We start from the raw sequence: 17,418 nt of genomic DNA, 5'->3' as shown, positions 1-17,418 counted from the left end.
TTCCTTCTTTCCTTCTTTCCTTCCTTCCTTCCTTCCTTCCTTCCTTCCTTCCTTCCTTCCTTCCTTCCTTTCTTTCTTTCTTTCTTTCTTTCTTTCTTTCTTTCTTTCTTTCTTTCTTTCTTTCTTTCTTTCTTTCTTTCTTTCTTTCTTTCTTTCTTTCTTTCTTTTCTTTCTTTTCTTTCTTTTCTTTCTTTTCTTTCTTTTGCCATTCTGCTTTGTGGTCAACCTGGACACTCAGATAATTCACTGCATGAGGACATGAAGGACCTGTAGTTCACACCTGCTGACCAGATGCCCTCACTTTTTAAAATTCATCTTATAGTCAGCTTTTTTTCCTTGCCTTCTATTTCTTCCTGTACTTAAGCTTTTTTGATTTTCACCATTACTAGAAATAAATAAACAAGTGGCCTAAATACATCTGCTGCATTGCTTTGATTTCCTCTCTATTATTACTATTTAACATACTCAGAGACACTCTTTATACCAAATTCTTCCCATTTTTCTTCTGAACATCCTCTTTATGGTAAATTTTTCTTCTTTCAAGTGCATGCTTTTGACTCTGCAGAAATTAACTTTCCTTTCTACAAAACTGCAAACACTCATACTTTCTTGCTTGAAGTCATTTGGTTTTTATAAACTCCTGGAAATATTCCTTTCAGGCTGTTTTGAAAATTGCTATTCCAGTTTGGGGAGGAATAGACTTTTCCTTTTTCAAACACATGCTTCATTGCCTGATTCTGGACTGGATTAATATCCATTCAATAGATATTTATCATGTGTTTTTTCTGTGCTAAGGCCTCTAGTCTGGTTTCTAATCCCTGCATTCTTTCTTTAAAAACAAAAACAAAACAAAAGCTATGCATTTAATCTTTTTCAACCTTCTTTCATGTGTAGTGTTGCTTCATCCCTTCAATCCCCTTTCTCTTTCAGTATTCACCTGTGGCTACTTTTCTACCATGCCCATTTCTCTCTTCCTGTCATGAAACTTTCTTTGTTCCATAGAATTAAACTTTCCATGGTTCCTTATCCTCTGATAAAAAAAAAAAAAAAAAAGAGAGTGTCAGAGACATTTCAAGTGGCCTTTCTTCAAATTTTATTTATTTATTTGTTTATTTATTTATTTTTGATTTTGAGTGCCACACCTGGCAGCACTCAGAGGTTACTCCTGGCTCTGTGCTCAGAAATCACTCCAGGCAGGCTTGGGAACCATATGGGATTCCCAACCACTGTGCTATAACTCCAGACCCCTTTATCAGATTTTAAAATCATTCTAGCAGACAACAGGTTTCTAGATTGTCTAAAAGGGCTTGGATGAATAGCTTTCATTTATCCATGTTGTCAACAGGACTTTACAGATTTGGCTATGCAAAATAAAAACAAAATTAACTGTTGAAAGCCTTAACTTTAGATGTGCAGGTAGTTTTCTTGGTCTTATTAATATTTTCTTTTTATCTTTTGATCCCCACTTATAAAATATGTGTAATATGTAATAATGAATGTACTAAAGTAATGCATATTATAGAGGTATAAGATACACTACTGTGAGGGCCAGAGAAATAGCACAGCGGGTAGGGCATTTGCCTTGCATGCAGTTGGCATGGGTTTAATCCCTGGCATCCCATATGGTCCAGTGAGCCTGTCAGGAGTAATTTCTGAGCACAGAGCTAGGAGTAACCTCTGGTTATTGGTTGTTGTCCAAAAAGTAAAAAAGAAAATTATACACTACTGTCATTTGGGTCAGAAATGATTGTTTCACGCTTTGGAAGACATTATAAGGAGAGGCTTTTATATACCAAAGAGAAGTATTATACCTTAAAGAAGTGTCTCACCGAAGTGCTTTAATTGTTTCAGCCTATTGATGGTATACATGACAAGGGCATCGTAGAAGAGATCCATTGTGGATCAATGAAAGGCACCAGTATGCGACCACCACACCCAGGAATGGGCCCTCCTCAGAGCCCCATGGATCAGCACAGCCAAGGTTTGTATATGCTGCAGACCCAATTTTGGCTCCATGAATGCTTCTTCACCTTTCCTAATGGTTGTTCTATATATGGTTTCCAAAGAATCTGGCTACAGAAGATTGATTCAGTAATTTTTTTTTCTCTATTGAAATCTCTCCCAAACTCTATCAACACAACTTAATGATTCTATGAGAAGTTTTGATTTCCCAAATCCTTTACTAGCAAACATTGTCCAAGTACTCTATAAAATCTATACTTGATGCAGAATCATGACTTTGCTATGATAAATTATGTCACCCAGTTTTGGAGATGGGAAAACTAAAACTCAAAGAACTTATCCCCTACATTCCCCACCCTTGGCCCTATTTATGCCTCATATATGACAGGACCACAGGAGAATTCAAGTCTCCTTCCCAAAGATATAATAGATATAAAGGTGAAATGGTTCTCTCTTGATTTGTGTGCTGGAATTGTCCTTTGGATTGTGTGCTCCTACTGAACTTTTAGCCTGCTTTAGGAATCCCCAGAAATTGATAGTAGGTAACTGTTGTCTCCTGGGGGCTGCTGTTACTAATGCCCACAAATGGGGAAGCTTAACACACACCAGAAATGTGTTCTGTCCATTTTTGGATGCTGGATACCTGAAGTCAAAGTTGGAAGCCATGCTTTCTTGAGAGAGTTCAGGGAAGAATACTTATATACCTCTTTCTAGTTTTTGATGATTTCCTGCAGTCCTGGACATTTCTTCTCTTGTAGATGCATCATGCCAATCATGTTTTGGCTTTTGTGTGGAATGTGTCAGTAACTGTTTCTGTGCCTAGGTTTCCCTCTTTTTTTTTTTTTTTTACAAAGACATGGGTCGTTGGATTAGAGTTTACATTTGTTGAATATGTGATCCTCTTATTTACATTTGCAAGGGTAATATTTCCAAATAAGGGACATATTCACAGGTACTGGGGATTAGGGTTTTTAGTAAAGGATACAATTTGATCCACAATTGTCCAGTCAATCAATATATGGTTCATTTCTTTTCTCCTCCATGGCTTTTGTTCTCACTGTTGAAAACATATTGCGAATATATCAAAGCCTGACTATAATATTAAAAAATATTTTTCCAGAATCATATGATCATTTGAGCCAGCAGGGGACATAATTAGCTAACACTAATCAACACTAATGTGTAGATAATTTTTTATTCAAACCTTCTTTATGTGTTGCAATATTCAATCCTTTGTAATTTAATATAGATGAGGTGTTGTAGGTTTGTTGGTTTTTTTTTTTTTTTGAAGGGGGGTTATGAGTTTTTTTGCATACATCTCTCTACCTGATGCAAGGTTTTTCTTTGGACCTTGAGGATTTAGAGAAATGTATTTAATCTTGTTAAAAGTTTGCTTTTAAATATTAATAAGTAAGATATGAAGGCAAGTGAAAGGAGACTTTATTGTTATTTAAAGAGAAATTTTCAATAGAGGGTTGTGAGAGAGTATTTCCATAGCAGTACTTGGGTATTTGAGGCCATTTCTGGTGATACTTAACATGGCTATTAGGTACTTGGACTCAATGATCCTGTGCTGTTCAGGCCATTGATGTTAGAGCAACCAGGCTTATATCAGCATTATGGTTTGTGAGGCATGTGTTACCAGAAACTGAAGCTAGGCCTGTATCATGCGGAAATATGCTTTTTTCCCTGTAAACTATTTTCCTGGTTCCTTGATCAGGTTTTGAAATACTCCAAGCTCTGATCTGAATTTTGGTATTAGGCAGACATATGTGGTAAAGATAGCTCATGCAATCTTGACTATGTTAGTTAGACTCATAGACTGAATCATCAGGATTATTTGTAGTAAAGAGAGAAATATTTTAAGCTATTCATTGTTACAAATGGATTAAAATAAAGGCTAGAGGGATAATACAGTAGATAGGGCACTTGCTTTGCATGCAGCCAACCCAGGTTCTATCTCTGGCATTCTATATGGTATCCTAAACCTTCCAGGAATAATGCCTGTGTGCAGAAGCAGGTACAATATCTGATTGCCTGATATGGCCCCAAACCAAGAATCAAAGAATGGATTAAGACAATACTTCCAACTTTATCATTTGAATTCTAATCAGGCAGGTGTGTTTGTATAGATAATGTAGATCTCATCTTTAATATATGGGTGTGAGGGTGTGTTTGTCAATAACTTACAGTCAGATTTTCAAATCAGGTATTTGCTATTCAGAGGGGCCTGAAACATAGCAGTTTTAAACCCATACAATATAACAAGGGAGTTATGCTTTTATCTCTTCTAAACTTTTTCTCATTACTTGTTCTTTTCTTTAACTTGAATATGATGATTTTTCTTAGAATCTCTAATACTTGGCACAATGTATAGTGGCTGGCTGGATAAATACTTCTTAAGTTTTGTTCAGTTAGAGAAGTGAATGTATGCATTCAAAAGTCAACTTTAAATCTTATTTCATTATAATGAAATAACTTACAATTAATTTATTCAGTAACTTATAATTGCTTTAAAAACAAAGATTTGTTTATACAAATAAGAATTTGTATAAAGCAGAATAAGAATGATCATATATATATATATATATATATATATATAATTTTTTCTTTTTGGTTTTTGGGTCACACCTGGCAGCGCTCAGGGGTTACTCCTGGTTCTATGTTCAAAAATCGCTCCTGGCAGGCTCAGGGGACCATATAGGATGCCGAGATTCGAGCCACCAACCTTCTGCATACAAGGCAAATACCTTACCTCCATGCTATCTCTCTGGCCCATCATATACTATTTTTAACTTACATGGTAAAGTGTGTTGTAGGTCGGGTCTGAGTTATTTAAAGTATATTCTTGAATATAGTAGAATTGGTATGATGCAATTTATTCTATATCATAATATAAAAATATTTAGACTTTCAGTAGCATAAATATTTAAAAAAAACATTGTAGGAAACCATTTATAAACACATAGGTACAGAAAGGTGTGGTATTGATCAGAAAAATGCCAGCTTTAACTACCTAGCAACCTATTAGGTTATTTTGGAGGTATTGGTTAAAAGCAAAATCATTTCCTTCAATAAATACTGAATTGTGTACCTTATGGTTCCAATGATAACATTGTTTATTTTTAGGCTGCTGGAAGAAAAAAGCCTTTAAAGGCAAGTATGGAATATTTAAGGTGTGTATGTATGTGTCTGTTTCTGTGTGAAGAGGAAATTCATATAAAATTGGCAGCTTCTAAGTTTAAGATTATTTAAAAGGAAAAAGGTGATTGCTTCTCTCAGAGGCAAGGTGAAACTGGGGAGATAATGGCCCATGAAGATGAGGGAAGGAAAACTGCTGCTTTTGACTACTTTTGAATGAGCAAATCAAACTAGATTTCTAAAGGAGCAGATTCTGCATTAGCACAGTTACTCTACAGACAAAAGTGTAGTCATTCTCAGGCAATTTCTTCTTAATTATTTTTTCTTAGCTAAAGACTATTACCAAAATATGTTATGTTGTTTCATCATTTAGATTGTCTTCCTGAAATTTTGTCGAATGTCGGTCATCCCTTTGATTCTTATTACATTAAAACCAAAGCTTTGCTGTATGAAAAATGATTTTTAGTTCACTCTTAGTTTCTTACTAAGCATCTTAATAGAAATTATTTTGTGTTGATTCTCAAGTAACAAAGTTACTCCTTTTCTGGTTTGAATTATTAAGCTAAATGAAACCGTTTTACTACCTTCCTAATAGTTCCTAGTTTAATGGTTTAAATGTATACAGTGCTTTTACATCTGTATTGTCTAATGTTTTGGTCAAATGTTTTTGGCATCTTATCGTTTATACTGGGAAGCTACAATTGATAGCTTTAGGACATAGGTAAGAAAGACCAGAGACAGGAAATATAATCATCATACAAATCCTTAGTAGTAAGCCTCTTCTAGGAAAATGTCATATGACTTTATATCAGATTTCCCTTGGTACTTGAAGGGCTTTTAAAGACAGGTGACAGGAAAGGGCTTTCTTCATGAACATGCTTTCTTTATTTGACAGCATTACAACTAAGGGACATAGACTAATCTTCTCAAGAAGAAAGACTGTTAGTGCAATTTATTGATACCCCCTTTACTTGTTGATTGTTATCTATAAGAGCATATTGATATATAAGCTTTCTCTAGTCTCTCAGGTTAGTTTCTGGGCTTTTTTTTTAATAACCCGTAGTATTGACTGGAACCCAAATTGCTGTATTTTTGTGTTTCCTATGGTCCTAATTCATTGTATATCTGGAACTCAACTATGGACTTTGTAGATCACAATGATTTTAATAAAATATAATTAATTAAAAAGATTTTTGTGCTTCTTTAAGAGACATAAGATTTGGGGTAGAGTATGAGCAGCTCTCTCATTTCTCTTCAGGACAATATTTTCTTGGATAAAATTCTGCTTCTCACTAATTCTTGGAGCAAAACCTACTCAAGTCCAAAGGTTATTAAGCTAAATCTACTTTCTCTCTCCATTAGAGCAGTTTCAAAATATTCATATTCTATATACAGTTGGGTCCTATTAGAGGTAATGTTGAATTCAGTTAGTGTTGGTCAAATATTCTTGGACCTGTGATTTTGTGCAGATGTTCAAAGTAGTTATAGATTAGACCTGACATATGCTCAGCATAGATGTAATAAACGTGTATGTATGTGTTTTACTATTATAGAAAAATATCTTAATATTGTATTTTATGTTGTGTCTTAAGTGTATCTCTGGCTTGACTAATAAGAACTTTGTTTGAATTTAAGGAAATATTTTGAATTGTATTAAGCCAGTTTGTTCTCTTATTCAATTTGGATTTCACTCTAACAGCATTCAGTCATAAGATTTTCTAGGAATGTTTTGGCCAGTCTTTACTGAAATAAGTTCCTTGAAATATTTTGTTCATTTTGATTTTCTTTGTCAGTAAAACTGTTCCTGGCACCAGCAATGTAGCTAAGTGATTGAGTGAATAGGTCATAGGTAATGAGATCCTGGATTTGATTGCCAGCATTCCCCCTACCTTTACCACTACCATGACTATTACCATCACCCCCCCCCCCCACACACACACACAATAATTCTTAAATGGCTTAGATCTCTCTGGTTTTTTTTTTTTTATTTCAGCTTTTGGACCATATGTGGCAATACTCAGGAATTAATCTTGTCTCTGCACTCAGTAATCACTCCTGGCAGGGCAAGGGGGATGGTAAAGGATGCTAGAAATTAAGCCTAGGTTTGCTGTGTGCAAGGCAAGCACCTTACCCTCAGTACTACATCTCTGGCTTCTTAGTTCTCTTAACCCAAACCAATTACTATTCTTTGTACTGTTATATTTAGTAGTTCTAGACGATTATTAAATTTTTCAAGTCCATAGAACAAGAGAATCCCAGAGCATTGTAGGTATGTCCAAAAATAAAATAAAATAAAAAAAATTCAAGTCCATAAATTATTTTATATAACCAAATTCTGATTCATAGAACATAAGATCTTATTTTATAAAAAGACATGAGAGGCCAGAAAGATGATACAGTGGTGCCTACTTTGTATGTGGCCAATCTGAGTTTGATCTCCATCACTGCATGTGCTCCCCAATCTTTATCAGAAGTGATACCTGAGGGGCTGGAGAGATAGCATGGAGGTAACTCATTTGCCTTGCATGCACAAGGACAGTGGTTCGAATCCCAGCATCCTATATGGTCCCCCGAGCCTGCCAGGAGCGATTTCTGAGCATAAAGCCAGGAGTAACCCCTGAGCTCTGCTGGGTGTGACCCAAAAATCAAAAAAAAAAGTGATACCTGAGAATAGAACCATAAATAAGCCCTAATCTCTGCCATGTGTGGTCCAAAACCAAAGGAGGAAAAAAAAGAAGAGGTGACAATACACGTCTTCTCTTTTAAGAACTGAATAATGTATACTCTACTCATATCCCATCTTCTCTTTTAAGAACTGAATAATGTATACTCTACTCATATTCCTTGACCCCTTACCATATCCAAGTCTGATATTTAACTAACACTATCTTGCCTTGACCCTTGACCCCTTACCATATCCAAGTCTGATATTTAACTAACACTATCTTGCCTTCTGTCTGCTAATGTCCAAATTACCCAAAGTCCTCATCTCAGAGAATTAATTGTAACTAGTGACTATCATTTTTGTGGGGGGGGGCACTCCTGGCAATGTTTAGGGCTGATTCCTGGCTCTGCATTCAGGAACTATATGGTATGCTGGTATTTGAACCTGGGTCAGCTGCCTGCAAGGCAAACACCCTATCTGCTATACTACCCTCTGGCCTTATGACTGAAACTCTTTAAATCATGAATATTCTATTCCTTTAGGCTTTTTCTGGGGCACCTATAGAGGCAAGCTATTTACCTATGTCCCCAATTATCATTGGAGCAGATGACTCCTAATTGTCTATCTTCTCTGCCTCATGTCACCTTCTTGACCACTGCCAAAGTCCCTACTTCTTCCAAATAAATCACTTGCACACAATACTTCCCCGAGTCTCTGTTTCTGGGGACAAATCAATTGAGATAGTATTGTACAGGGATGTGCATAAAGCCAAATTCATTGGAGGCAATTGGTATTTTCAAATTATTCTCAGCATGCATAATAATGTTAGCTAATATTTATATTCCCTGTAATAAGGGGACAACACTTCTGTTTCTATTTATTCATTTTGTTTTGGGACCACCAAAAGGGGCAACAGAGCTCAAATCCACATTCCTCTTGTGCAAAGCAAGTGCCCTACCTTCTGTAATGTTTCTCTGGCCTCCTCCTATTTATTATCCATTTTGTTATAATAGTCATAGTAAGGTTTTGTCCTCTTGATTGAAACAATTTCTGATGTATACTTTTACCTCCTGTCGACTTCCCTTTAAGTGTTTAATCACCTCTAACTCTTTACTCTCTAGGACTGTGTATCTTACTTGAATTATGACAATACAATCTGAGAAGTTTTATAGCTTAGTATGAGAAAAAAACCTTCACATTTCTCTAATAATGTTTACATTTCAGTGATATTTGAGGTACATTGATATAAATGACATATGATTCAGATTAATGTCTTTTTTATGCAATTTCTAGACAATTAAAAACTATATTTATATTAAGTCAATAGTAAATTGTATGTGTAATTACTTCATTATAGATTTTTACATTTCTGTCACATGGCATTATTCTGGGAGACTGTAAGACTGCTCAGAAATGCTCTCTGTCAGGGACCGGAGAGATGCACAGTGATAAGGCATTTGCTTTGAATGTGGCCGACCCGGGAAGGACCTGGGTTCAACTTCTGGTATCCTATATGGTCCCCCGTGCCTGCCAGGAATGATTTCTAAGTGAAGAGACAGAGTAACTCCTGAGCGCTGCCAGTGTTCACCGTAGGACGCATGTGATCTCCTTGTATTCTTGATTTCAGGTTACATGTCACCACACCCATCCCCATTGGGAGCTCCAGAGCACGTCTCCAGCCCTATGTCAGGAGGAGGCCCGACCCCACCACAGATGCCGCCAAGCCAGCCTGGGCCCCTTGTCCAAGGTGATCCACAGGTGATGAGCCAACCCAACCGAGGACCTTCGCCTTTTAGCCCTGTCCAACTGCATCAACTACGAGCGCAAATTTTAGCTTACAAAATGTTGGCCCGAGGCCAGCCCCTCCCTGAAACCCTGCAGCTTGCAGTCCAGGGGAAAAGGACATTGCCTGGCATGCAACAGCAGCAACCACCACCACAGCAGCAGCCACAGCCACAGCCACAGCCACAGCAGTCACAACAGCAGCAGGCCCTTGTTAGCTTCAACAGATCAACAGGTAAGTTAATATGGCAGCCCAATGAATAATGCGATTGTCTATCAGCTCAGATAAGAAAGACTGCTAATGGCATATAAACACTGGGTTGGTATAAGCCCAAGGCTGATGTGGCCTTTTTTTTTTTTTTTTTTTGGTGCCATGCTACCTCCATTGTCTTGCTTCATGTGGCTCTGATTCTGTCTCCTCCTCCCTCTAGAGAGTCTTAGAGTCTTATTCTTAACATTTAGAGCCTCTGCTACCAGCTGTGGATCTAGGATAAAAGTATTTATCCTCTATGTTTTTTGCATTCTCTTTCAAAAAGCTCAAAATATCTTAGCAGTCCATATACATTACCCAAGTTCTGAACTCCTGTACCTAGAATTCCATTGCCAAATTATGTTCCTCAAACAGTGCTCTTAGGGCCATTTCATCTTTGTTCATTTATCTACTTTGACCTCCTTTTGGTTGTGAAAATTTGGGGAAGACTGAATCCAGAAGCATACGTGCAGCAAAGTAAGAACTATCCAGTAAAAATCATAAGCAAAGAAATAGTACAGCTGTCCAAGATGGGTGTCAGGGGATGTAAGGAGTGTGTGTGGTAGTGGCATAAATACTTTCTCTCTTGTTGAACTAAAACAATGACCCCCACGTTCTCATTCTAGGGAGGAATCAGGATCAGGTGCCTGATCCTCACTACTCTTTGAAGGAAAGTTGTTTCCCACTTTCTTGAGAACTCTGAGATTTTCTGACCCTGAGAGTATTATGTTGATTTCCCAGGTGGGATTACATTGGCAATTATTGTTTTTGTTGTTGTAAAAGTTCTGTCTAATGAAGAAATAGGCATCAATGATTTTTTTTCTCATAATATATGGAATAGCAGAATCCTTATGGTCCTTTTCTTATAGAACCTGGCATCACATCTGAAGCTCCAACATTATATAATGGGCCGAGATGAGTTAGTCCTTATGTGACTTTCTGTGATCTGGCATGCTCCTACTGATAGAATTCAGAGGTGTAAAGGGCTTTAGGGCAGTGTTCCATGCACAGTGTTTGATGCGGAAAGATTTTTGCTAGGTGATGGGTAGGCAGAGAGGTTCTATTTTAACCAAGAGCTGTTAATTCTAGGGAATTTGGATCTTCCTTAACATTGCTACCATTTCCTGCAAATTATTTTATTTTATTTGGGGAAACTATGACATGTTGATTTTCCTGGATATTGGAGCTTAGAAAATGGAAGTGGATTTTATTAATTATTATTGTTGTTGTTATTATTATTATTCTTAATATTTTGCCCTCTGAGTTTATGAGGTATCTCTTTTCTAGTAGAGAAAGAACCAAGAGTTGCCCTACTTGAAGGAAAAGTTTAACATTGCCAATAGTAGATGGCACCCAAGGTATAGGTTTTTTTGTGTGTGTTATTTGGGAGTGAATGAGGAGCACTGGGGCCATAACCAGTAACACTCAGAAGTGACCCCTATTCATGCTTGGAGGAATTTATGTGCTGCAGGGGATTAAACCACTGTTATGGCTGTGACTGCCACATGCAAAGCAAATGACTTCTCTCCTGTATTACTTCTACCCCAAAGAGTGTTTTTTTTTTTTTTTTTTTTTTTTTTTGGTTTTTGGGCCACACCCGGTAATGCTCAGGGGTTACTCCTGGCTATGTGCTCAGAAGTTGCTCCTGGCTTGGGGGACCATATAGGACACGGGGGGATCGAATGCAGTCAGTCCAAGGCTAGTGCAGGCAAGGCAGGCACCTTACCTTTAGCGCCACCGCCCGGCCCAAAGAGTGTTTTTTTAAAAGGCACAAAGGTACTGTGTCATCTTCTGATGCTGGTGTGGTAGGTGGAGGATCATAATAAACTAAAGATCAAATATTGGAAAGTCTGCATAAGAAAATTGTGCAGAAAAAAGTAGAAAATAACCAGAAAATACCCAAAGTAATTAGAGGTTTTTAAAACTGATTAATTCCATTTCTTGAGAATATAGCCTGAAAGAAGAAAACAAAGTTCATGCTGTCTATATGTCACTATAGCTCACATTTGTTGAGTATCTCTCCTCTGATTCTGTACCAAATGGAGTGATGAGCACCTTACATATATATATATATATATATATATATTTATATATATATATTTTAATATATATATACCACACCTCTTAGAATACAGAGTTTTGGTATTCTTTTTTAAATACATTTATTTAATTTTATGGCTTTCTGGGTCACACTTGGTGGTGCTCAGGGATTATTACTGGCTCTGCACTTTATGGATCACTCCTGGCAATACTTAGGTGAAACATGGGATGCTAGGGATCAAACCCACATCAATTGCATACAAAGCACCCTATCTACTGTACTATCTTCATAGCTCCAAGAATTTGTATCCTAATATGGCAGCCTGACTAAAGAATTCAAGTCCTTATACTTCCCTGTGCGAGCTCTTTCAAGAATAAAGGCTCAAGAAAAGGAAAAAAAAATTGTCCACCCAAAAAATTGAGTACCTGAATGCAAGCACATTGCTCCTGTGTATAAAAATGAAGTGTATTCAGCTCACTAAATGTTGGCCTGGGGCCAGCCCCCACTTAACATACCTTTCAGTCTTTTTTTTACTTAACACTTTTCATACAGTGCCCACTCAACTGGTAATCTTGATATTTCACATCCTCAGTATATGATAAGTATTAAAGAAAAGAATTTTAGCAGTCTGACCAGTCTCACCTATAGTTGGTTTCTGGCAGAGGGTACAGAACCAAAAGTTTCCAGAAGGTACTGATGTAGAAACTTGTCCTAGAGGTGATTAGCAGCAATCCCGAGAGATTCCCTGGTAACAGTGTTTCATGAACACTGGAGTTTAAACCTATGGCATTGAGGTTGGAGAGATAGTAGGTAGGGCTCTTGCCTTGCATATGGCTGACTTGATTTTGATCTGTTGATATTGAAGTGGTTCCTGAAATTCTACCAGCAGTAATTTCTTTTTTTTTTTTTTAATCTTTTGGGGGTGGGGTTGGGTCACACACACTCGGCAGTGGTGGCGGCATTTATGGGTTACTCGTGGCTCTGAGCTCAGAAATCACCCTGGCAGGCACAGGGGACCAGATGGGATGTGGGTATTTGAACCACTGTGGGTCCTGGATTGGTTGCTTGCAAGGCCAAGGCAAATGCCCTACCACTATGCTCTCTCTCCAGTTCCAGTAATTTGAGTGCAGAGCCAAGTGTAGCACCTGAGCATTGTCATGTGTGGCCCTCTCAAAAGTAAAACAAAACTATGACCTAACTGCAGAAGGAAGAAATTTTGAATATTGTGGAAGAAAGGAGTAAGTGGAATGATTTGTTTGAAAAAAAAAGAAAAAAAATCCATTTTGCTTCTAAATGAGCAGCACTTAAAGGATGGCATTTCAGATTTCTGTACTTCAAGACATAATAAATGCTTCCCCTCCTAATGAGCACAATTTTAAATTCATTTTCTGGACCATTTCCATAGGGAAAGATTCTTCCCCTTCTTTTTTTTTTTTTTTTTTTTTTGGCTGGATCTCCTAAGTAGTATTTGGGGGTCTGATAATTCTTGGTCAGCTGGGTTTAAGTCTCAATATGAGGGTTGAAGGACGCAGAGCTGCCTGGGCCCTGTGGTACAATTTAAAAATCCTGGCTCCAATATCTACATCTTCAAATTTTATATCCTGAATACTATTCAAGGAGAGTCATTTGGTCACACACTATATCTTTTCTATTTCCAGCCTTTGGACTTCATTAAACATGAAAACAGGACCAGAAAAATAATTTAGGACTTAATGCATATATATGCCTTGCATATGACTAATCCCAGTTTGATCCCCAATAGGTATTCTCAATCAATGGTTGTATCCCTTGAACATCTATGGAAGTATTCCCAATGACTTCTGAATATCAGGCACTGCCGGGTGACCCAAGCACAGCCAAGAGCCCCACCAACATCTCATTCTTGGGCTCTTGCATTGATCACTGGTCCAGTTGCTCAATTCACTAGAAGCTGGTGGGCCAGAGCCTTGCACATGTCTGATCCTCAGGTTTCTGGCATTCCGTATGGTCCTCCAAGCAATGCCAAGAGCAGTTCCTGAATTCAGAGCCAGGAGTAATCCCTGAGCATCGCCAGGTGTGACACAAAAACAAAAACAAAAACTAATCATGAGGGCTCCAGGCACTGACAGGGAAATTGTTCTCTCACTAATCACTAAAATAAGTGAAAATGTTTGGGCAGAGGGTGATTTGTGCTGAAGTGGGCTAGGAGGCCACAGATGACAGTGGCCTCTTAAAGGAGATATTCTCTTAAAGGATATCTCCTTTAAGAATAGCAGACTGTCTCTGCCATTGGGAAAGAAATTACACCTGATAATATATTACTTCTGATAATACACCTGATAATAGTGCTGAACTTGGCCCCATATACCAGTTTTTAGAGGGAGATGCTAGTAAAACTTGAAATTTTTCTTCAATTTTATTAACAGCTAGTCAAAATAGGCAAAGTTTTTATTTTAATTAATACTATATTTTAATTATTGTTTCTATCTTTCCCACTCAAAATGGTGATAAAAGGGGCTGGAGAGATAGCATAGTGGTAGGGCATTTGCCTTGCATGCTGAAGGACCGTGGTTTGAATCCTGGCATCCCATATGGTCCCCCGAGTCTGCTGGGGGCGTTTTTTGAGCATAGAGCCAGGAGTAGCCTCTGAGTGCTGCCAGGTGTGACCCAAAAACCAAAAAAAAAAAAAAATGGTGATAAAAATATAATTGCTTGGGCTGGAGAGGTAGCACAGTAGGTATAGCATTTGCCTTTCATACGGCTGATCTGGATTTGTCTGTTACATCCCATATGGCCCCTGAGCTTGCCAGGAGTGCCGAGTCAAGAGTGCAGAGCCAAGAGTAACCCCTGAGTGCTGCCGACTATAGCCTCAAAACCAAAAGAAAGGAAAAAAAGTTAAATTACAAAAGATAAGGGTTGATAGAGCTTTTTTATTTTAGGGAAAATAATGTTTAAATCCAACTATTTATCTGGAGGTAGTAGTGATTCAGAGTTTTGTTGTTGTTGTTGTTCCAATTTCTGATATTCTTCATGTCTGAAAGTGTCTCTTTTGGGTAGGGAGCTTTCAGCTCAAATCTACTTTAGAATATGAATTTCTCAAAAGTGACCCTATCATGCCTGCACCCAAAAGCCATGTTTTGACAGGAGGAATTGCTTGAATTTCAGTCCTTGTCTACTATGGGGAATATTCAAATCTAACTCATAAGTTCTCCCCCCCCCCCAGTTTGATTTTGTTTTTCTTTTAAGGAGTAGAGAAAAATTGAAATTTGGGGTGGGGGTGGTGTTTTGAGTCATACCAGATGGTGCTCAGGGATTATTCGTTGCTCTTAGAAATCATTCCTGGCAGTTTTTAGAGACAATATTGGATACCATGTATTGATCCTGAGTCAGCCTGTGCAAGGCAAGAACCTTACCTACTGTGCTGTTTCTCCAGGCCCTGCAAAACTGACATTTTTGTTGTCTTTTTTTTTTTTTTTTTTACAATACACATTTCTCTGTGTTTTGCGCCCTGTCCTCATTTTTAAAAAGTTACCTAAAATTTCTTAGTATGCTCCATTTAAAGACACTTAACTATGCTTATTTGTTTTCAACCAATAAAAACCACTGATACCTTTATTTACTGTGTGGAGCTATTATTTGTATAACTATGTGGCAGAGGGCAAAGCAGGAGCTCTGAGTGTCCAGAGATTTTGTGCCTGATAGACTTAGGTATTTTAATATGGTTTATTTTTCCTTTATCTTAAAATCAGGCATAGAAATATATCCAGTAAAACCCTCTCTTCTTAGCTTCACTGGAATATCCCTCAGGGCTGCCCTTATGATCTCTGCATAGACTTCGAAGGTTGAGGTCTGAAGAGAAAGGAGACACATTTCACATTTCTGACCATTATACCTAAATTGTTTACATTAGATAGGGGACAGGAGACATGCTGAAGAATGTAACTTGTCTTCTATTTAAAGATTTCAGGGAGAGGTCTTATCACACCCCAGACCACCAGTGTCTGTTTAAGAGAAGACGGAATTTATTGATACAGAGATCCAGTGCTGTCAAGCACTTGTGGATTTATGCCACAGACATAAATCCAGTGAAGAGGTAGTTACATTCTGGGCATGTCTAATTGTAGCTCACTGTATTCAGTTCCCTAATTTCTGTAAATAGAATATTATATACATAAGTACATTACATACATGCACACATATAAAGTCTGGAAGGAAGGGGGGAAAAGACCTATGTTATAAATGAACTTGGATATTTATTTATATGTGTGTTTGTGACTCTGATAAGAGATTGGCAGAAAGCACATGATAAGCCAATTTATATGAGTATTTTTATGGAATTGCATTAAACTGTAGAAATATTTTTGTAGTTTGCAACAGAAGAGTTCTTCTGTAATTGCTGTCTAATTCAGTACCATATTTCCTCAACAACTTTTTCTGGTAAGAAAAAGACAATAAAGAGGCTTATACCACATTGTCTCATTGAAGCTCCACTACCACTCAATGAATGGAAGCTGATATTACCTTAATTCTGTGTTAAGGAAACTGAGATGGAGAGTGCTAAAGTAACTTTCTCAGACTCTTACAGCTGGTAGGTGATAAATAACCTGATTATAATTATACCAGCATGATTTGAATATTCCAGAATCTTTTATAATCTATTGGAGATTTGAAGATATAAGTACATGTGTGAGTCTCTGATTCTCATTGTTAGGGTCACTCAATTTAGATAAGAATCTCTGCTGATTAAAGGAAGCTAGTTTGTAGATGTCAGATCTAGTTTGGAGTCAGAGGCTAATAAATACGACTGGATTCTGGGCATCGGGGATAATAGACATGTTCTGATTATTTTCCTATGGATATATGTGCTTTTAAAAGTGGTGATTTGAATGTAGTTCAATGATCATTATTTAGGCTGAATGGTCTTTAAAAACTAAAGAAGAAAAGGCTCAGAATAAGTGAAATGTATAGTTGTTGCACTGTTATGACAACTATTGAATTACTTAAACTTTATTTCTTTTTTACTTATTTTACTTTGGAGGGCACATCCAGCAGTACTCAAGGCTAACTCTTGGCTCTGTGCTCAGGGATCACTCTTGGTGGGCTCAGGGGACCATATGGAGTGCTGGGAATTGAATTTCAATAGACTATGTGCAAGGCAAGCACCCTACCCACTGTATTGTTGCTTCGGGATCAATCTTGGTGATCTGGTGATCAGGAGATCTGATGGGGTGCTGGAGATTGAACCTGGGTGAATTACATGCAAGGAAGCACCCTACCCACTGTACTATTGCTCTAGCCAGAAATTACTTAAACTTCAAAAGGAAGAAAAACACTTTGAGAGCTATAATTAAAAAATTATTATGTTATCTTATCAGTAGGACACACATTTTCTTTTCATTAAAAGTTTAGTGGTGTTTTTCAAGAGTTTACATGTATTTAATTTATTAATTAGTGTCCTTATACCCTATGCCAACACTTAAAATGTTTCGTATTTGATTCTACTAGTTTCTTTTCAAGGGACCATATGGGATTCTAGGGATTGAACCCAGGATGGCCACCTGCAAAGCAAAGGCCCAATCTGCTGTGCTATCACTATGG

General features: G+C 37.5%; 1 protein-coding gene across 1 annotated transcript in view; it reads left to right on the top strand.

Annotated features, from left to right (window-relative positions):
- SMARCA2 (SWI/SNF related, matrix associated, actin dependent regulator of chromatin, subfamily a, member 2) overlaps positions 1-17,418 on the top strand; it is a 240,963-nt gene that overhangs the window by 21,490 nt on the left and 202,055 nt on the right. The window contains 2 exon segments of the mRNA XM_049774259.1: positions 1,852-1,981; positions 9,396-9,785. Of these exon segments, the coding sequence (XP_049630216.1) occupies positions 1,852-1,981; positions 9,396-9,785 (520 nt within the window).

The sequence above is a fragment of the Suncus etruscus genome, chromosome 1, assembly GCF_024139225.1.
Source record: "Suncus etruscus isolate mSunEtr1 chromosome 1, mSunEtr1.pri.cur, whole genome shotgun sequence".
Lineage (NCBI taxonomy): Eukaryota > Metazoa > Chordata > Mammalia > Eulipotyphla > Soricidae > Suncus > Suncus etruscus.
Note: the sequence above shows the minus strand (reverse complement) of the source record. Positions and strands in the feature narration are given on the sequence as shown.